Source organism: Pinus tabuliformis, chromosome 8 (genome assembly GCF_031772625.1).
Source record: "Pinus tabuliformis cultivar Carrire ecotype Pingquan chromosome 8, CPIR1, whole genome shotgun sequence".
Classification (NCBI taxonomy): domain Eukaryota; kingdom Viridiplantae; phylum Streptophyta; class Pinopsida; order Pinales; family Pinaceae; genus Pinus; species Pinus tabuliformis.
The window spans coordinates 1,217,190,328-1,217,209,730 of record NC_142294.1 but is presented as its reverse complement, the minus strand read 5'-3'; the positions used below and the strand labels follow the sequence as shown (position 1 = coordinate 1,217,209,730).

Genomic DNA, 19,403 nt, shown 5'->3' with positions numbered 1-19,403 from the left:
CTCCATCCGCATCCGCTTCTACCGACTTCTGTAATCATGCTACTGTCACTTTAGGGCTCTTGTAGCCAGATATGATCCAAGTACCTCAAGGATCATGTCCCTACATCTTCTGTAGTTCTCCTGACTATAGCTCGATGTCACCCCACCTCTTCTGTAGAGGTGCAAGAGCACTCATGGCACAATTGTCATCATCCTCTACTGCCTTTTCCGCCTTAGCTGGCACTGCATTGGAGTCAGAAGCTTCTCCCTTATTATTCTTCCTAGGACACTGGATTGCATAATGGCCCAACTCCCCACAGTTGAAGCACTTAATCTTGGAGAGGTCCTTTTTCTTCCTCTTCCCTTGCTTCCCCGCAGATGCCAAAGCCACATCCTCTTCCTCCTCTTTCTTGACCTAGGCTCCTTTGCCACTACTTCCTGCCTTGGTCAACCGTCTGATCTCTTCTTGGCAAAGAGTTTCCCACAATTCTTCCCAATTTGGAAGATTCGCTCTACCCAAAATGCTTTGGACGAATGTCTCCCACTCCTTGAAGACTGTGTTTAGGGTGGTCCTCAGCATTATCTCCTGATCCGGCATGGCCCCTATGGAAATCAGTTGGTCCCAAATCTCCTGCCACCTACTAAGGAAGTGATCTATCTGCTCCCCCTTCTTCATTTGATACGACTGCAACTGATTCTCCAGTAGCATCTTCCTCTGCACGGAAGTGCCTTGATACAATGTCGTCAAGGTGTCTCGCATCTCCTTTGCTATATTCTTCTTGGCAATATGTTGAACTACGTGATCCTTGACCCCATCAAGGATTATGCACTTTGCCTTGGCCATCCCATCCTCATACTTTTCATTATCAGCTGGGTCGACTGGGATAGCCACAGTTCTCAAGGCGAAGCCCTTGATGCGATATCTATCTAGAACAGACAGGATCCTGGCCTTCCAGATGACAAACTTGGACACCCGATCCAGCCTGTCCTGATCCCTCAGTCCGTTCATGGCCATTTCTGCTCTTATTTTCGACTCCTCTAAGTCTCTACTTCCCTCCTGGAAGTTCTCTTCTAGACTCCCTCTGAGTCTCGATTTCCCTCCTAGAAATCCTTCTGCCAACAGTCAAATCTCACCTCTCTGATCTCCTTTGCTCCTGCAACGCTAATCTGGATTTCTTGGCTAGAAATCTGCCTATGTAGCAACTCCCTCTACCTTGGTTTTGTTCCATTAGGTACTGTTCTGCCTCAACAGCAATAGCATCCCACTAGCTTCACACTCCACAATCTGCTCACAGCTTCCTATGCCCCAGCAGCTGAAGAACTGAGCCTCTAGGCTTTGAGCAATCCCAACAGTCGCTGAATTGCTCCACTAGCGAATTGCGTCACTCCTACTTGGTTGAGCAGGATGACGTGGCTTTTCGTGAGCCTCTTCTGCCTCTCACTGTTTCTGTGCTGGCCCCTTCTCTATCTCGAACTGATGACGCAGGTCCTCTATGTCACCCTTCACTGCTGCTTTCTGCTTAGTAACAACTTTTGTCACTTGGGACAGCTGTTTTTGCTGCAAATTCTCCGATTCAGCTGGTGCCTTCAGATCTCTTGTGATCTGCAATCCTTTGATACCATGTTGAAATTTCTATGTCTGACCCGTTAGAAATTTTCTTGCACTATCGGGTTTATTTCACCTACTTGTTTAATTACTGAACAAGTTATTTAACCATATAAATACTAAAATAAACACAATGCAGTCTCAACCATCTACATATCATCAACTGAAAGAAATAGATAAACACACAAGGGGCACCATTATTTTTGGACAATCGTCCTCGGAAAAACCCAACTTCAGAAAACCGGTGTAGCACTTCTGACGGTTTTATTATTAAGCAGCTTTTCTTGAGTACAACTGGGTGCCAAACTAGCTCACCCGATAGAGAAATCAATCTGGCAGTAATACCTCCCTTCAGAAGCAGATATTTTGAAACTTTTCTCCACGAAACTCTCTCCAATGCCTCTCTGAGGCTCTACATCAGCCCTCCTGGCATCTCCGTCAGCCTGAAACCCTCTGTGTTAGCCCTTTGATGCTCTGTGCAGCCTTTTTGGCCCTCTGCATCACCTCTACAGTGCCTGCGTCACTCACACAGGCCCTCTAGCCCTCTTCGCACTTACTGCTGGCTTCTGCTGGCTTTGTGTGGATTTTGCTAGCTCTGCGTTTGCCTCTCTGCCTCTGCGCTGGTCTTCCAACACTATCTCTGCCTCTTTGCTATGCACTCACTGCCCCTCGCTACAACTCTGATCACTAGTTCGATTTATCTTACCAAACCCCGCTCTAGAAAATCGAACTGACTGATCAATTTGGTGTATCTCCAACTGACCCTCAAGCCTCCTCTTATACTTTTTTTGTTGAGTCTTCAACGGCCGAGATTACATCTCTTATCAATGGCTAAGATTAGATTTGGCTTGATCCATGTCATTTAGAACCTTTTCACCCAATTTTATATTAATATCCATTAATATTTTTATTTTCCTAAGTTTAGACTTAGGAACCCATTAAAAATATTAATTATTTTAATATTTCCTTAACAGGGTGGAATTTCCCCAAACCAATTCTGGGTCTTGGATGTCTCATGTGCTTTAGCCTCTCCACCAATTTTCATGGCTAGAGCACATTTGATGCTACCCCAAATCAACACTCCCTCTTAGCGAGGAATGTGCTCTAGTAATACTCCACCACTGAGCATCATGCTGATCATTCGGCACCGGTACCTGTGCTGATGCTTGTCCTTCCTGCCCAACATCCTCTGCATTGCTGCATCCTGTACTGCTGCCCTTGGATCTACCACTGCCACTGCTACATCTGTACAACAGCTCCCTCTGTATCCGTGCTGCTGCTAGTCCTTTCTCCCAACACTGCAGCCCTCTCTCATCATGCTGCCCATAGCACTACCATTGCTACCACTGCTACTGAGACAATGGTAATTGATCTACCCAACGACTGATATCCTTGTCAGGCTAGAAACCCTCCTGATGCTAAAGCTCTCTTTGTCGCTATCCTGTGCTCCCTCTGCGATGCTGCAACAACTTTGTGCCTCTCGCACTGTTGCAAACACCTTTGTGCCTTCCTGCACTGCTACAATCTCCTCTGTGCTGCCAAGGACTACTGCACTCTAGCACTCTTCTTCCGCTCCATACCCCATCCTCCTACTGTCATTTCGGGGCTCCCGTAGCCGGATATGATCCAAGAGTTTGGGTACCTAAAGGATCCTGCCCCTACATCTTCTGTAGTCCTCCTGACTACAGCTCAATGTCACCCCACCTCTTCTCTAGAGGTGCATGAGCACTCATGGCAAAATTGTCATCATTCGCTACCTCCTTTTCCGCCTTAGTCGGCGTTGCCTTGGAGTCAAACGCCTCTCCCTTAGTCTTCTTCCTAGGACACCGGGTTGCATAATGGCCCAGCGCCCCACAGTTGAAGCACTTAATCTTTTAGAGGTCCTTTTTCTTCCTCTTCCCTTGCTGCCCTGCAGATGCCAGAGTCGCATCCTCTTCCTCCTCTTTCTTGACCCAGACTCCTTTGCCACTACTTCCTGCTATGGTCAACTGTCTGATCTCTTCTTGACGAAGAGTTGCCCACAGTTCTTCCCAATCTGGAAGACTCACTGTGCCCAAAATGCTTTGGACAAATGTCTCCCACTCCTCAAAGACTGCATTCAGGGTGGTCCTCACCATTAACTCCTGATATGGTGTGGCCCCTATGGAAGTTAGTTGGTCCCGAATCACTTGCAACCTACTAAGGAAGTGATCTATCTGCTCCCCCTTCTGCATCTGATATGACCGCAACGGATTCTCCAGTAGCATCATCCTCTGCATGGAAGTTCCCTGATACAATGTCGTCAAGGTGTCCCACATCTCCTTTGTCATATTCTTCTCGATAATACACTGAACTACATGATCATTGAAACCATCAAGGATTTTTCACTTTGCCTTGGCCATCGCATTCTTGTACTTTTTGTTATCAGTTGGGTTGACTGGGATAACCATGGTTCTCAAGGCGAAGGCCTTGATGCAATGTCTATCTAGAACAGACGAGATCCTGGCCTTCCAGATGACAAACTTGGATGCCTCGTCCAGCCTGTCCTGATCCCTCAGTCCGTTCATGTCCATCTCTGCTCTTCTTTTCGACTCCTTTGAGTCTCTACTTCCCTCCTGGAAGTTCTCTTCTAGAATCCCTCTGAGTCTCGATTTCCCTCCTGGAAATCCTTCTACCAACAGTCGAATCGCACCTCTCCGATCTCCTTTGCTCCTGCAACACTAATCTAGATTTCTTGGCTAGAAATCCGCCTAGGTAGTGACTCCCTCTACCTTGGTTCTATCCCATTAGGTATTGTTCTGCCTCAACAGCAATAGCACCCCACTAGCTTCACACTCCACTATCTACCCACAGCTTCCTATGCCCCAACAACTGAAGAACTGAGCCTCTAGGCTCTGCGCAATCCCGACAGTAGCTGAATCGCTCCACTAGCCAACTACGTCACTCCTACTTGGTTGAGCAGGATGATGTGGCTCTTCGTGAGCCTCTTCTGCCTCTCACTGCTTCTGTGCTGGCCCCTTCTCTGGCTCGAACTGATGATGCAGGCCCTCTGCGTCACCCCTTCACTTCTGCTTTCTGCTTAGGAACATTTTCTGTCACTCGAGACAATTTTTTTTGTTGCAAATTCTCTGATTCAGCTAGTGCCTTCAGCTCTCCTGTGATTTGCAATCCTTTGATACCATGTTGAAATTTCTAAGTCTAACCTGTTAGAAATTTTCCTGCACTATCGGGTTTATTTCACCTACTTGTTTAATTATTGAACAAGTTATTTAACCATATAAATATTGAAATAAACACAATGCAGTCTCAACCATCTACAGGTCATCAAGTGAAAGAAATAGATAAACACACGAGGGATACCGTTATTTTTGGACAACTGTCCCCGGGAAAACCCAACTTGGGAAAACCGGTGTAGCAATTTTGAGGGTTTTATTATTAAGCAACTTTTCTTGAGTACAATTGGGTGCCAAACTGACTCACCCAACAGAGAAATCAATCTGGTAGTAATACCTCTTTTCGGAAGCAGATATTCTGAAGCTCTGCTCCATGAAACTCTCTCCAATGCCTCTCTAAGGTTCTGTTTCAGTCTGAAACCATCTGGGTCAACCCTTTGATGCTCTGCGCAACCTTTCTGGCCCTCTGCGTCACCTCTGCAGCCTGTGCATCACTCACGCAGGCCCTTTGGCCCTCTGCGCAGTTACTGTTGGCCTCTATGAGGCTTCTGTTGGCTCTGCATCTGCGTCTCTCCTTTGCGTTGGTCTTCCAGCACTGTTTTTGCCTCTCTGCTATGCACTCACTGCCCCTCGCTACAACTCTGATCATTGGTTCAATTTCTCTTAGCAAACCCCGCTCTAGAAAATCGAATTGACTGATCAATCTGGTGTATCTCCAACTGACCCTCAAGCCTCCTCTTATACTTTTTTTGTTGAGTCTTCAACGACCGAGATTACATCTCTAATCAACGGCTAAGATTAGATTTGGCTTGATCCGTGTCATTTAGAACCTTCTTGCCCAGTTTTATGTTAATATCCATTAATATTTTTATTTTCCTAAGTTTAGACTTAGGAACCCATTAAAAATATTAATTATTTGAATATCTCCTTAACCGGGTGGAATTTCCCCAAACTATTTCTGGGTCTTGGAGATCTCATGTGCTTTAGCCTCTCCACCAATTTTCATGGCTAGAGCACATCCGATGCTACCCACAATCAACACTCCCTCTTAGCGAGGAATGTGCTCTAGTAATACTCCACCACTGAGCAGCACCCTAATCATCCGGCGCTGGTACTTGTGTTGATGCTTGTCCTTCCTGCCCAACATCCTCTACATTGCTGTGTCCTGTACTGCTGCCCATGGATCTACCACTGCCACTGCTACATCTGTACGATAGCTCCCTCTACATCCGTGCTACTGCTAGTCCTTTCTCCCAACACTGCATCTGCACTGCAACCCTCTCTCATCATGCTGCATCGTGTTGCCCATAGCACTACCACTGCTATTGTTGCACTGCAACTCAGTTACTGAGACGATGGTAACTAATCTACCCAACTATTGATATCCTTGTCAGGCTAGAAACCCTCATGATGTTGAAGCTCTCTCTGTCGCTATCCTGTGCTCCCTCTGCTACCTCAGTGTTGCTGCAACAACTTTGTGCCTCTCGCACTATTGCAAACACCTCTGTGCCACTGAGGACTACTGCACTCTAGCACTCTTCTCCTGCTCCATCCGCCTCTGCTTCTATCGACATCCGCCATCCTCCTACTGTCACTTTGGGGCTACGTAGCTAGATATGATCCAAGAGATTGGGTACCTCAAGGATCCTGCCCCTACATCTTTTGTAGTCCTCCTGACTACAGCTCAATGTCACCCCACCTCTTCTCTAGAGGTGCATGAGCACTCATGGCACAATCGTCATCATTCTCTACCACAGCTGATTCTCCAGTAGCATCTTCCTTTGCATGGAAGTGCCCTAATACAATGTCGTCAAAGTGTCCCACATCTCCTTTGTTGTATTTTTCTCGACAATACGCTGAACTACATGATCCTTGACCCCATCAAGGATTATGCACTTTGCCTTGGCCATCACATCCTCATACTTTTCATTATCAGCTGGGTCGACTGGGATAGCCACGGTTCTCAAGGCGAAGGCCTTGATGCAATGTCTATCTAGAACAAACAGGATCCTGGCCTTCCAGATGACAAACTTGGATGCCCTGTCCAGCCTGTCCTAATCCCTCAGTCCGTTCATGGCCATCTCTGCTCTTCTTTTCGACTCCTCTGAGTCTCTACTTCCCTCCTGGAATTTCTCTTCTAGACTCCCTCTAAGTCTCAATTTCCCTCCTAGAAATCCTTCTACCAACAGTCGAATCGCACCTCTCCGATCTCCTTTTCTCCTGCAACACTAATCTGGATTTCTTGGCTAGAAATCCACCTAGGTATCGACTCCCTCTACCTTGGTTCTGCCTCGTTAGGTACTTTTCTGCCTCAACAGCAATAGCACCCCACTAGCTTCACATTCCACAATCTGCCCACAACTTCCTATGCCCCAACAACTAAAGAATTGAAATTCTAGGCTCTGTGCAATCCCGACATTAGTTGAATCACTCCACTAGCCAACTACATCACTCCTACTTGGTTGAGCAGGATGACGTGGCTCTTCGTGAGCCTCTTCTGCCTCTCACTGCTTCTGCGCTGGCCCCTTCTCTGACTCGAACTAATGACGCAGGCCCTCTGTGTCACCCCTTCACTTCTGCTTTCTGCTTAGGAAAAACTTCTGTCACTCGGGACAGTTGTTTCTGCTGCAAATTCTCTGATTCAGCGGGTGCCTTCAGCTCTCCTGTGATCTGCAATTCTCTGATACCATGTTGAAATTTCTAAGTCTAACCCGTTAGAAATTTTCCTGCACTATCTGGTTTATTTCACCTACTTGTTTAATTACTGAACAAGTTATTTAACCATATAAATACTGAAATAAACACAATGCAGTCTCAACCATCTACATATCATCAATTGAAAGAAATAGACAGACACACAAGGGACACCGTTATTTTTAGACAATTGTCCCCGAAAAAATCCAACTTTGGAAAAACGGTGCAATAGTTCTGAGGGTTTTAGTATTAAGCAGCTTTTCTTGAGTACAACTGGGTGCCAAACTGGCTCACTTGACAAAGAAATCAATCTAGCAGTAATACATCTCTTCGGAAGCAGATATTCTGAAACTCTTCTCCACGAAACTCTCTCCAACGCCTCTCTGAGGTTATGCGTCAATTTGAAACCCTCTGCGTCAGCCCTATAATGCTCTACACAACCTTTCTGGCCCTCTGCGTCACCTCTGCAGCTTCTGCGTCACTCACGTAGGCCCTCTGGCCCTCTGCGTAGTTACTGCTTGCCTCTGCGTGGCTTTTGTTGGCTCTGCGTCTGCCTCTCTCCTCTGTGCCGGTCTTCCGGCACTATCTCTGCCTCTCTGCTATGCACTCACTGCCCCTCAATGCAACTCTGATCACTGGTTCGATTTCTCTTTGCAAACCCCATTCTAGAAAATTGAACTGGCTAATCAATCTGGTGTATCTTCAACTGACCCTCAAGCCTCCTCTTATACTTTTTTTGTTGAGTCTTCAACGACCGAGATTACATCTCTAATCAACGGCTAAGATTAGATTCGGCTTGATCCATGTCATTTAGAACCTTCTCACCCAGTTTTATATTAATATCCATTAACATTTTTATTTTCCTAAGTTTAGACTTAGGAACCCATTAAAAATATTAATTATTTTAATATCTCCTTAACCGGGTGGAATTTCCCCAAACCATTTCTGGGTCTTGGAGATCCTATGTGCTTTAGCCTCTCCACCAATTTTCATGGCTAGAGCACATCTGATGCTACCCCAAATCAACAAGATAGGAAGAAACTAGAAGTGTGACCCCTTCATGAGGGTATTCCAAGAACTTGTTTTGTATTAGGGCAAGCATAGCTGGTTTTGGGGACCAAATTAGTTTTTCCCCTTTAACTGGTGCACTTCGGAAATGAGTGTATCCAATTCTTCTAGTTTGAAAAGAGCTTTCACCGTGACCCTCATGTGCTTCAAATCTGTCCCAAGCTTAAAGATGTTGTGTCCCAACTCATGTTCTTTCGGTGGCTGCTCTTGTTGTAGCAAAGTAAATATCCCCTTGGAAAAAGATCTCTTGATTTTTGTTGCTAGTTTATTAAGGGAGTTTATGAAGGTTTGATTCATGTTTTCTGTTCAATGATGGTAAGTACATCAAACTGACTCCTACAAGACTAAACTGATAACATAACAAAAGTACACAATAATATGACCGACTTGATATACATACTTCTCACATGGCATCAAAACTATATCCTGAATCAATCTATCAACCAGATTTGGTAATCCCTTAGCCAAGACTTAAAATATGGCAAAACGTAGTTACAAACTCAACACTGTGATAACATTCAATCCTGCTACAGGAGTAAATACATAGCAAAGACACTATTTGCACAAATGGCTTTAGTAGCCAAACTCTCAATAACAACCCCTTACAGATTCAGTGATGACAAGACTTAGTTTATGATCGTTACTACGGTGACTTACACTAAATTTAATTTCTTAAAATAGTTTGAGGAAACGCTTCCTTTGAGTAATAAATAAGACTGAGGAGTTTCAGAGAGCACAATAAAATTTCATAAACAAAACTAAATTGGAACCTGGCATGGTGAAGTCTTCCTTTAGCAACTTCGCTTCATGGCCATCTCTCTCTATCTCTGAGGTTATATTTTGGCTATTCTTTGTTCTTTAGGCTGTAGATCATTACCTTGACACCCCAGACACATGGTCTTTGTCATGCATACAATAACTCACTCTGCTACATGTATGAAACACTCAACTCCAGGTACAATCTCTCATCCCTTCACACTATAGTGTAGTTCCCACAAATGCAGATCATCTGAAGAAGTACGGAAAGGAGATGGCACGAGCTAAGAGGTTGATCCTAGATGGAGTCCGGGATCATATTGTCTCATATATAGCGGCCAAGGGAATGGCCAAGGAGATGTGGGAGACTCTCTCCATGCTATATCAAGGTACTTTCGAGCAACGGAAGATGTACCTCGAGGAGAAGATGGTGCTCAACCTGATGCAGAAGGGGGAAGGCATAAACCCCTTCCTCACCAGGATTCAAGAGGTCCAAGACCAGTTGTCAGCTGTTGGGGCAGCACCTCAACCCACGGAGCTAGTGCTATTGGCACTCAACAGTGTATCAAAGGAGTGGCAGGTATTCGTCCAAAGTATCTTGGGCAAAGATACCTTGCCAAGGTAGGACAGGATGTGGACTGATTTGTAGCAGGAGGAGTTGAGACGAGCTTTATTGAAGAGCTCCATCAATCGTAGCAACAACGGATTGAAGCAAGTGAAGGAGGAGAATGTGGTCCTCACATCAAAGGGTCCCAGTAAGGGTAGGGGGAGCAGAGAAAGAAGAAGAAGGGCCTGTCAAAGGTCAAGTTCTTCAAATGCGGTGAGCTTGGTCACTATAGTACCCAGTGTCCTCTCAGGAAGAAGGACAAGGAGGAGAAGCAGGACCATTAGGTAGCTTCAGCAAAGATTGATAGGCTTTCCTCCAGGCTAGAGGAAGACTTCTCTATGTTTGCTGATATACGTCCAAGAGTGAGGTGTGGTGACTTAGTGTTGTAGCCCTAGAGCACTTCAAATGGGCAGGATCCTTGAGGAGTCGACCTCATGGATCACTACCTGGCTACGAGGGCCCACAATACTTAGTAGCATGATGGATCAATGGCAGTAGATGCAGTTAGTACCAGAGTGACAGTTGCAGACTAGTAGCAGTCAGATACTAGGGAGCGCAGTGCAGAGTTGGCAGCAGTGCAGTTGGTACAGAGCAGAGTCAACAACAACGCAGATTCTTCAGTGACAGTGCAAATGCTAGTAGCAGTCAGAGACTCGGGAGACAGATGCATCATACTAATCATAGTTGATTTAGTACCTTGGATGATTCTCAGTTGCAGCAACAACAAATGAGAGGGAGTTGCAGTGCAGATGCAGTGTTGGCAGCGGTACGATAGTGTTAGCAGCAACACAGATGCATCGTATATCAAAGTTGCACAGTAGTTGGTGGGAAGCAGTGGCCAGACATCAGCAGCATGACAGCAGAGGATGCCAAGACAGGGTGCTATGGCAGGAGGGAAGTGCTATAAACATTCCTCGCTAAGAGGGAGTGTTAGTTTTTGTAGAATCGGATGTGTTCTAGCCACAAAATTTGGTGGAGAGGCTAGAATACATGAGATCTCCAAAACCCAGAAATCGTTTCTGGAAATTCTGCCTAGAAATGACTTAATTAGATTATTAACTAGTTTTTAACTATTTCCTAAGTCTAAACTTAGGGAATATGGATTAATCAATATTAATTAAGTCAAGGCGAGAATCATCTAGAAACTCACACGGATTGATCTAGATATGATCCTAGCCATCAATTATGTTTTAATCTTGTCCGTTGGTGCTCCAACAAAGGATTATAAGAGGAATTCGATGTGGTGATGGAGAATACACTTGAGCAATTCGATTTCTAAGCAGATCGATTTCCAGAGTAGCAGTAGTTAGTTGTCGGAAGAGAGCTAGAGATCGAAGAAGTGTGAGAGGGGCAGAGACAGTGAGGCTGGAGGAGGCATTCCAGATCGAGTGAGTGTATTTGTGGAGAGGCAGAAGAGCCACAGAGAGGTTGACGCTGGGGCAGTGCAGTAGCCTCTAGAGGCAGTATTCATTTGCTGAGAGGGAGAGACATTTTCAAATCCAGAGGTCGGGAAGGAGTCATAGAGTGCTGAAGAAGCATCTTTCCAGTCAGCAGAAGGCATAATGACTTCATCAGAGACCAGTCTGAGGCTAGACGATAAGTAGGTTGCACAAAGCAGCAGAGAGGCTGACGTAGAGGGTCAGAGGGCCGAATTTCTGAAGGCAAGTCGTGCCAGAAGTTTTTCTATGGAGTGAGGAAAATAATAAATTCCTCACTATATTTTTTCCAATATTTTTCTCTGTAGGATTGCCAAATTTCGGCATCCAGTTGTACTCAAATTTACTCACTACTGCATAATAATAAAGCCCTCATCTATTGCATTGGTTTTCCCAAGTTGGGTTTTTCCAGGAACTTTTGTCATTATTTTCTTCCGCAGTTTTATTTGTGAAGGTTGTAGTGTGATTTATTCAGTATTTGCCGTAGGAAACAACAAATAAATTGTTAAATAAAATTAACAATTAGGAGAATAATTTCCAGTTGCTACAATAGGGTTCCAGTTTGGAATTTTCAATCTTGACTCTTGACTAATGCCAATCCCATACCCTCATACATGATAGAATCTAGGGGAAATGCTACAACTTGCCAACCCTGAAACCCTATAAATTGGTTAGTTTGCGAAATTCTGAAATTATGGGATATGAAATTCTACTTTCTCCATATGAAGTCTGATGAGGTTGGAACCACTCTCAAACATCCCGAAACAATTAATGGTAATGTTAAAATGTTAACTGATATTTTTACTTTAAGAATTTAATATTACCTTCAATTACCAAGGTGACAAACTCCTTAGTGCTCAATCCCCTATCTTTGTTTAGTCTTCATTGGCACAGGCGAGATGATATTTTCCTATTGTCTGATGCCCCTCTTAGGCACTTTTGTGGGCTCAGAAACTTCCAATGAAGTGTGGGAAACGTCACTGGAAATGGCCAAAATGCCTTAGAAACTGTGTCATCCATACTGTACAACGTTTCTAGATTTGGAAATGTCATGATACAACCAGTGGCATTTCCAAGGCATTTCTTACCCGTTTTGCCATTTCCAGGCATTTCAGGTACTAGGACATTGCCAAATTAGGCATCTTCTGATGTTAGGTCTTAATTATTTTGCTTCCTCTTTTCAAAAGATTATTCAAAAGAGTTATGTACCAAAGTCAATGCTAAAGGTTATTTTCTTGTTAGAGATGGAAAAGAGATTTCAGCTTTTGGCTAGTTCTGACCTTGTTGCAGCAAAGAGATGATTTATTGTACTATATTCTTCTTTGTACATATCTCTTTCTTTGCAGTATAAAACGTAATTTCTCCAAAAATAGGTGAATTGAATCAGGCTCCTTCAAAACTTCAGTGCCACAGTACATAAAATGCAACCCGAATACCAATGTTGTTCCATCCCAAATATTACCTGAAAGAGAGCCTCTTTCAGTTCCTTACTGCCTCGATATTTTGTACTTCAGTTTAAATCATAATGGCATTCTTGTCTCTAAATACTATGCTTTATATTCATAAGTATGGTCTCCTGTCCTTTTACGGCAAAACTTACGTCACAATAACGACTTTATGTTCAAGTCTCAAGAGTATTTTCCCTTCTTTCGTTTTACATCAAAACCTGTGTTGTAATAACGATTTCATGCATGTTGAATTGAATGTACTTTTTAGAACTTTAATCAATTTTATTTTAGTTTCTTTTTCCAAAATTCCATGCAGAATTGATTTCTGTACAAAATAAAAATGCTTGATGGTCGAAATAACGATTCATTGATTATTGCATGTATAACCTATTATTATTATCATGTGTATGAACTTTTTTGGCAATATTTGAGTCGGCTTAACATGGTTTCGTAATTTGTCAACAATCAAATATTCAAATCACACAAATAGAGACATCAACATTTACAAGTGACATCATTGGTTGTAACAAATATATGAATTATAACAGGATCCATTCACGGGAGGCAGCCTACTATTGGCGTACACAACAGGATATGTTGCTCCACTTCTACTTGCAGCTTCATTTGCGGGAGCTTTGCAGGCATGGTCTAATCTCTTTTGTTTCCCCCCTCTATGCTCATGTGCCTCTTCAAAAAAGATTGAATCTTTTGTATTAATTTATTGAAGTTTGTCTAAATGCTAAAACAATGGATATCGTTATTAGTTAGGACAAACTACATATAGGAAATGGTAATATTTTATGAAGGAAAAGTTTCGTAGGGTAAAGATATACAATTTCAGAAGATGTAAACTAATGAAGTAGATATTTAATAATGGTCATACTTAGAACTTCAGGAGTCACTATCAAGTAGGTCACTATCTTACTTAGTGATTCACTCCACTCCTTCAACTTAGAAAATCCAAGCCAAGGAGGGATTCTATGCAATGTTTCACAAAGTTTATGGGATGGTGGGACGGGGCAACAAGGAGACACATAGGGGGGACTTGTGGGAGCACCCCCAAATTTTAGGGAAATTCAATGGGGATGGGGGATGTCAGGGAATGTATGCATATGCTGCGATGTTTCACCAAGTTTTTAGGATGGGGGGATGCGGGAACAAGGAGATGCACAAGGGGGGTTTGTAGAAGCATCCCCAAATTTTAGGGAAATTCAAGAGGGATGGGGGGATGTCGGGGTATATATATATATTATCAACATGATTCAAATTCAAATTCAATAATGAAATACATTGATTCATACAACATAAATGATTCAATGAAATAGAAATAGTAAATTATTGTATACATTGATTTAAATTTATCATTAGTTATTCTAGAACTTGATTAGTACTAAGCAAAATAATAGATACTAAAGCTAAAGACTGGAATAATAAATTGGAATTAGTATTACTCAAACTCAAAAGCAGTAAAAACTGATGAGTCAAAGACTCAGTCTAAGGTTACCAGTGTCTAGAGTTAGGACTCAAAAGTTAAAGCTGAAAATGAATGTTGGAAATGAACCAATGTTATTAAAATCGGACCATTCATCACACCAATCGACCCCAAAAATGGGAATCAGGAAAAAAACTAGACCAAAAACTGGTCAACCAAAAATACATAAATATTCAAATTTTGAAAAAAAAACAAATATTTATGTGCATCAATATGAATCAAACCATTATATACAAATATGCAAAGTTTCTCATATATATAGCAAGGGTGCATATAACCAAAATAACACCAAGTGCAATCCATCTTTGAACCAAAAATTCAGCAACAAAGAAACTTTAGATGGCTTGTATAGTAAAAAAAAAGATCATGCTGGAACAAATATCTACATATCATCAAAATCATTGCCTATAATTGGAACCTCATCATCAATATCAGCCTCTAAGCATTAAAATAAGATAGAAAAAGCTTGACATGTCAAATCTAGATTTTGTTTGAGTGATAGATACAATTTTACTAGGGTCATAATAGAGAAGTTCAACAACTAATACCACTAGCATCGAGGTACATAGAGGACTTGGTGCTCCTGAGTAAATGTTAGTTCCATACCCTCATACATGATAAAATCCAATGGAAATGCTGCAATCCTCCCAATTTTGAAATTTTGAAAATAGTGGTCTGATGGATTTTGAGTGGGATATAAGATTCTACTTTCTCCATATGAAATCCAATGAGGATGGAACCACTCTCAAACATCCTGAAAAAATTAATGGTGATGTTAAAAAATTAAGTAAAAACAAAAGTGACATTCCTCTTTATCTTTCATTTTCATCCTTAAAGATAAAGGGAAATGTTACTTTTACTTTAAAAATTCAATCTTACCATTAATTACATAGCATTAGTAGGACCCTAGGGTTGAATTTTAGGTTTCCCCTCTCATAAATTATTGGTTTTAGGCAAAATTCACAAGGTACGCCCAAGTCCTTTTCGAAGTGGGACCGCCACAAGCACCCTTTTTGGGGAAATGTGTCGCCACATTGGGAAAACGTTTTTCGCTGTGTTTCATGAGTTTCCCCAAAAGGGGAATATGGAGAAATGTTTCCTTAAGTGTCCCCCTGTCCCAGGACCATGGAAAACGTGGAAAACATAGGGAGTGCGCCCACCACCCTCGGGGAGGTGTCCCCATGGAACACCGATTCTTTGAACTAATCCTAAAGCTTGTCGTCATTATAGGGGATGAATGTAGCCTAGGATCATTCTTACGCTTTATCTGAGTAACTCAATGGAGGATACAATCCTAAGTTCTTGAACACAAGAGAAGGTTCCAAAGGGTGAGGTCCAAGCTCAAATGATTAATGATAATCAATGAAATGTTTGATGCAACGATGTGAGAATGCAACTATTGGTGTTCTCGTTAATGACCAAATATGAACGGATTATTATCAAATTTTCATCCAGGTACCAACTAAATTTTTAGCAAGAAATTATGAAGCATATCAGTCACAGTTTATGTCAATATATCGAATCAGAATTTCCAAGAAATATCAACTTACCGAGTGCCTCTTTAGGGAAGTAATGATTGCCTATGAATTTAACATTTGCCAAGGAAGAATTTTAGCAACATTTAGAACACATTGGACAGTGAGCAGAAGTATGCCTTAATTATGGTGCATTATCCAATTAATTAAGCTTGTGGATTTGAAGATGTATATGCTGTCATGTTATCAAATACCTTAAAACCAAGTGTTACACCATGAAAAAACATAACAATGCTGCGCCTTGAACTGTGTAAATGTTTGAATCGTCTAATGCTGCAACGATTGATAAACGAACGATCAAGATTCAGTGAATTGATAAAGTTAAATATTGCATAGCTTTAAGATGCCATAAGTGCAATAAGTCCATTGTTAACATACGTCTGAAAATGTAGTTGTGAGATCCTTGGTAGAAACAACACATGATCCTGCTAAGAGGATTTTAACCATACAGATTTGCTCTGCTCATGCGTTTAGATCTAAGAAAGTACTAAACAATCTGTTGCAAATTTTCCCAATGTGAATCGTGATACACAGTGTAAAGTTACTCAAAAAAAGACAACATTTCCATATATCATTTCATTACAAAAGGTCAATGACCATTGCTCAGGTTTAAATCAGATCGTCTGTGTGGTTAATTCCAGTATTAAACAGAGTGTATGCTCTTCATTGAATGCATCTGCAAGGAGGAAGGATTTTATCATTTGAAAGTGATTGCAACAGATATATCACTCAAAATAGTGGACTTGAACATAAAGCGATCCAGACCATGTCATTGTAAAACTGTCCGCAGATATAAAATTAAAGCTTTGTACCAGAATTCCAGATTCGGAATTGCAGCGTTGCAACACTTTTTAGCTTTAGCTCACGTATTCAAACCCTTCCCTTTAGAAATAAACCCATATTAAGTGAATAAGTTATAAAATCGAGTTGAGTATTAGTTCTTAGGTTCTTAGATGATGATGATTTAAATAAAAATAAACGATAAAGGCACTATAGATCGACTCGTTCCAGAAAATAAATCAATTAAATTCAAATCGACCCTTTAAAGTTTAAACCCAAGTCAAGCAAGTGTTTCAGCGGTGTAATTTTTTTTACTTCTTCCAAGCAAGTTAATGTAAGATGGAACTTGAAATTTAACTCACTTAAAAAGAATTTAAATGAAGGAAAAATAAAATTTGTGTGAAGACAAAAGAGAGGTAGCCAACCAAGTCTTCCTTTTTCTAGGTGATGTTTCCTTGCTAATGTACATAGAGGTTTTACTAGGGAAAAAATACCATATCACGTGGGTTCATATTGGGGGATATATATTGAGGAAAAATTGACTTAATATACTGGGGGAAATATAGGGGGTAAAGGGTTTTTATATTGGCAAGTATAAAAAATGGAGCTCAAAATTAATGAAAAATATAAATGGGTATAAAAAATGTTATTGAAAAAATAGATATTTACAATATCTAGTGAAAGTAGGGGTTTTTAAAATTGGGTAGGTGTATTGGGTTTATATTGGTTGGGGGTTAAATAATGCGGTTTTTAGAGGTATTTTCCATTATGTAGTCAAATTAGGGTTATTGTTTAGTATGCCATGAACGCAAGCGATATGTCAGAGGTTCATTGAGTGAAGCCCCTGCGTTAATGTATTGAAGTTTTCTCTCACATAGGGTTGGGAGAAAAACATCAAACCTGAAAGACAATGGGCTAGTAGTTCCAAGGGGGGTTAAAAATTACGAAAGAAGAATAACTAGAGTAAAGCAAGGATTTCCTTAGCAAATCAGGATGTAATACAACAAAACCCAAAAGATATTCCTTCTAAATACATTCACATCTATAGCTAAAGAATACTTGGTAAAGTATATACAAAAATCAAGCTCAAATCTTTTTAGCTTCACCTTCTCACAATAACCTTGAATGCCACAGTCCTATTGATTTCTCTTAAAGGATATGAATCATCACTCACAAGATAATAGAGGATATTCAAGACAAATAGTAGAAAATTTCTCCGCTTTACTCTCCAACAAGCCAAAATGAGTAGGGTGACCTCTTTTATAAGAGAATATGAGCCTCAAAACCATCATATAATACAATGGTGCTCAAAGACACCACGTACAAAAAAACAAGTGGTCTCCCAACCAATTTTCAGTTAACCTTTCCCACACATGTAAGGGAGCAAAGTGTGCCCCTCTATTTTTTCCCATGTGTGGAAGCTTGATTTGGTCAAACTATTGGAGCGCTCCACTCTTATGGTCAATAAATTTCATTTATGAGGGTCAAAGGGTCAAATGACTAGAAATCTCATAAATACATATCAATTCATTCTCACATGTGAGAGAGTAGAGGGGTAGGTTCTCCTAGAAGCATCTAGATCTTGTGTGTTGACTTGGTTAAATAAATCATAAAACTCCTAGAAGCATCTAGAGACATGTGATGAGAGATAATAAAGTTAAATGTATTAATTTCCAACAAAATACCATTAAAGTAGGTCAATAGGATTGTGGTGTTGAAATATGTAACTAGGTTCGGTCTTCATAATGACATATGTAATCATGATTTTATGTATTTGATGTAATGAGAAAAATAAATTTGTTATTGTTTTTCTTGAGGCATGGGTTTCATGCTCAAGAGGAATTTATTTTATAGGTCAAGCTCCCATTGAGAGCTTCTAGGGCTTATGAGTCATTGTCATGTATGAATGACCCTTTTGGGCATGTTACATATTGTAAAAAGAAATTATTTGAGTCAAAGTCAAGTAAAATAACCCTCCAAGACCTTGTTAAGTGCTAATGAACAAGTCGACCTACAAAGGAGCAAGTCGGCCTCTCTAGAAGATGAAGTTGGCCTATTTGAGGGCTCATGAAGGGCTATATAAAGGGGAACTCAGCCTCACTAAAGGATCACTCACTCAAGCAACAAGAAGAGTTCGATCAAGGAAGAGAAAGAAGCCTAATACCTAGCAAAGGAAGAAGAGCGAAGCATTTTCTGATCTGTTTTTGGGCTAAATTTCCTCTACACGTGCGAAGGTTAGTGCATCATCCCGCAATAGTAGAAGCCAAAAATTGCATCCTTATTTGATTAAGTGAACCTCTTAGTGAATTAATCACCATGCAATCATATGATTTTCTACAATAAATGCACAAGTATTTCAATAATTAGTTAAATGCATTAATGATAAGTTATAACCATTTAGAAGCAATAACATAATCCACAAAATATCTAGTTATGTACGAGGGTTACAAGCTAGTGGATGTGTGTGTCAAATCCAATATGAAAGATAAACAATGTATGTTGAAATTTTGATGTTTTATGCTGTAATAATTACTTATTTCAAAAACTTCTTTCTACTGCAATATTAGTTAAACGACTGTAGATAGGACATAAACCAAATGCACAATAGAAGACAATCGATAAAAAAAATGAGACATAAAGAATTTAGGTCCAATGAACAAGGCAAAGCCCACAAGGGGAAAACCCAACAAGATTCTTCTTCTAATAGATATCAATTGTTCAACAAAGATACAAAGTACAATGAGAGATCAAAAGAACGAGTAAGTTCACCCAAATCTGAACAAGTTGTAGCATAAATATCACTGGTAGTAACATTAGATGCAAACACTGAATCAACCTTCCCTTCAACTA

At 41.1% G+C, this 19,403-nt stretch overlaps 1 protein-coding gene across 1 annotated transcript in view; it reads left to right on the top strand.

Annotated features, from left to right (window-relative positions):
- LOC149239767 (cytochrome c-type biogenesis ccda-like chloroplastic protein) overlaps positions 1–19,403 on the top strand; it is a 413,709-nt gene that overhangs the window by 264,665 nt on the left and 129,641 nt on the right. Inside the window, exon 11 of the mRNA XM_089373524.1 lies at positions 13,295–13,387. Coding sequence (XP_089229650.1) covers positions 13,295–13,387 — 93 coding nt within the window. The remainder of the gene's footprint in view (positions 1–13,294; positions 13,388–19,403) is intronic.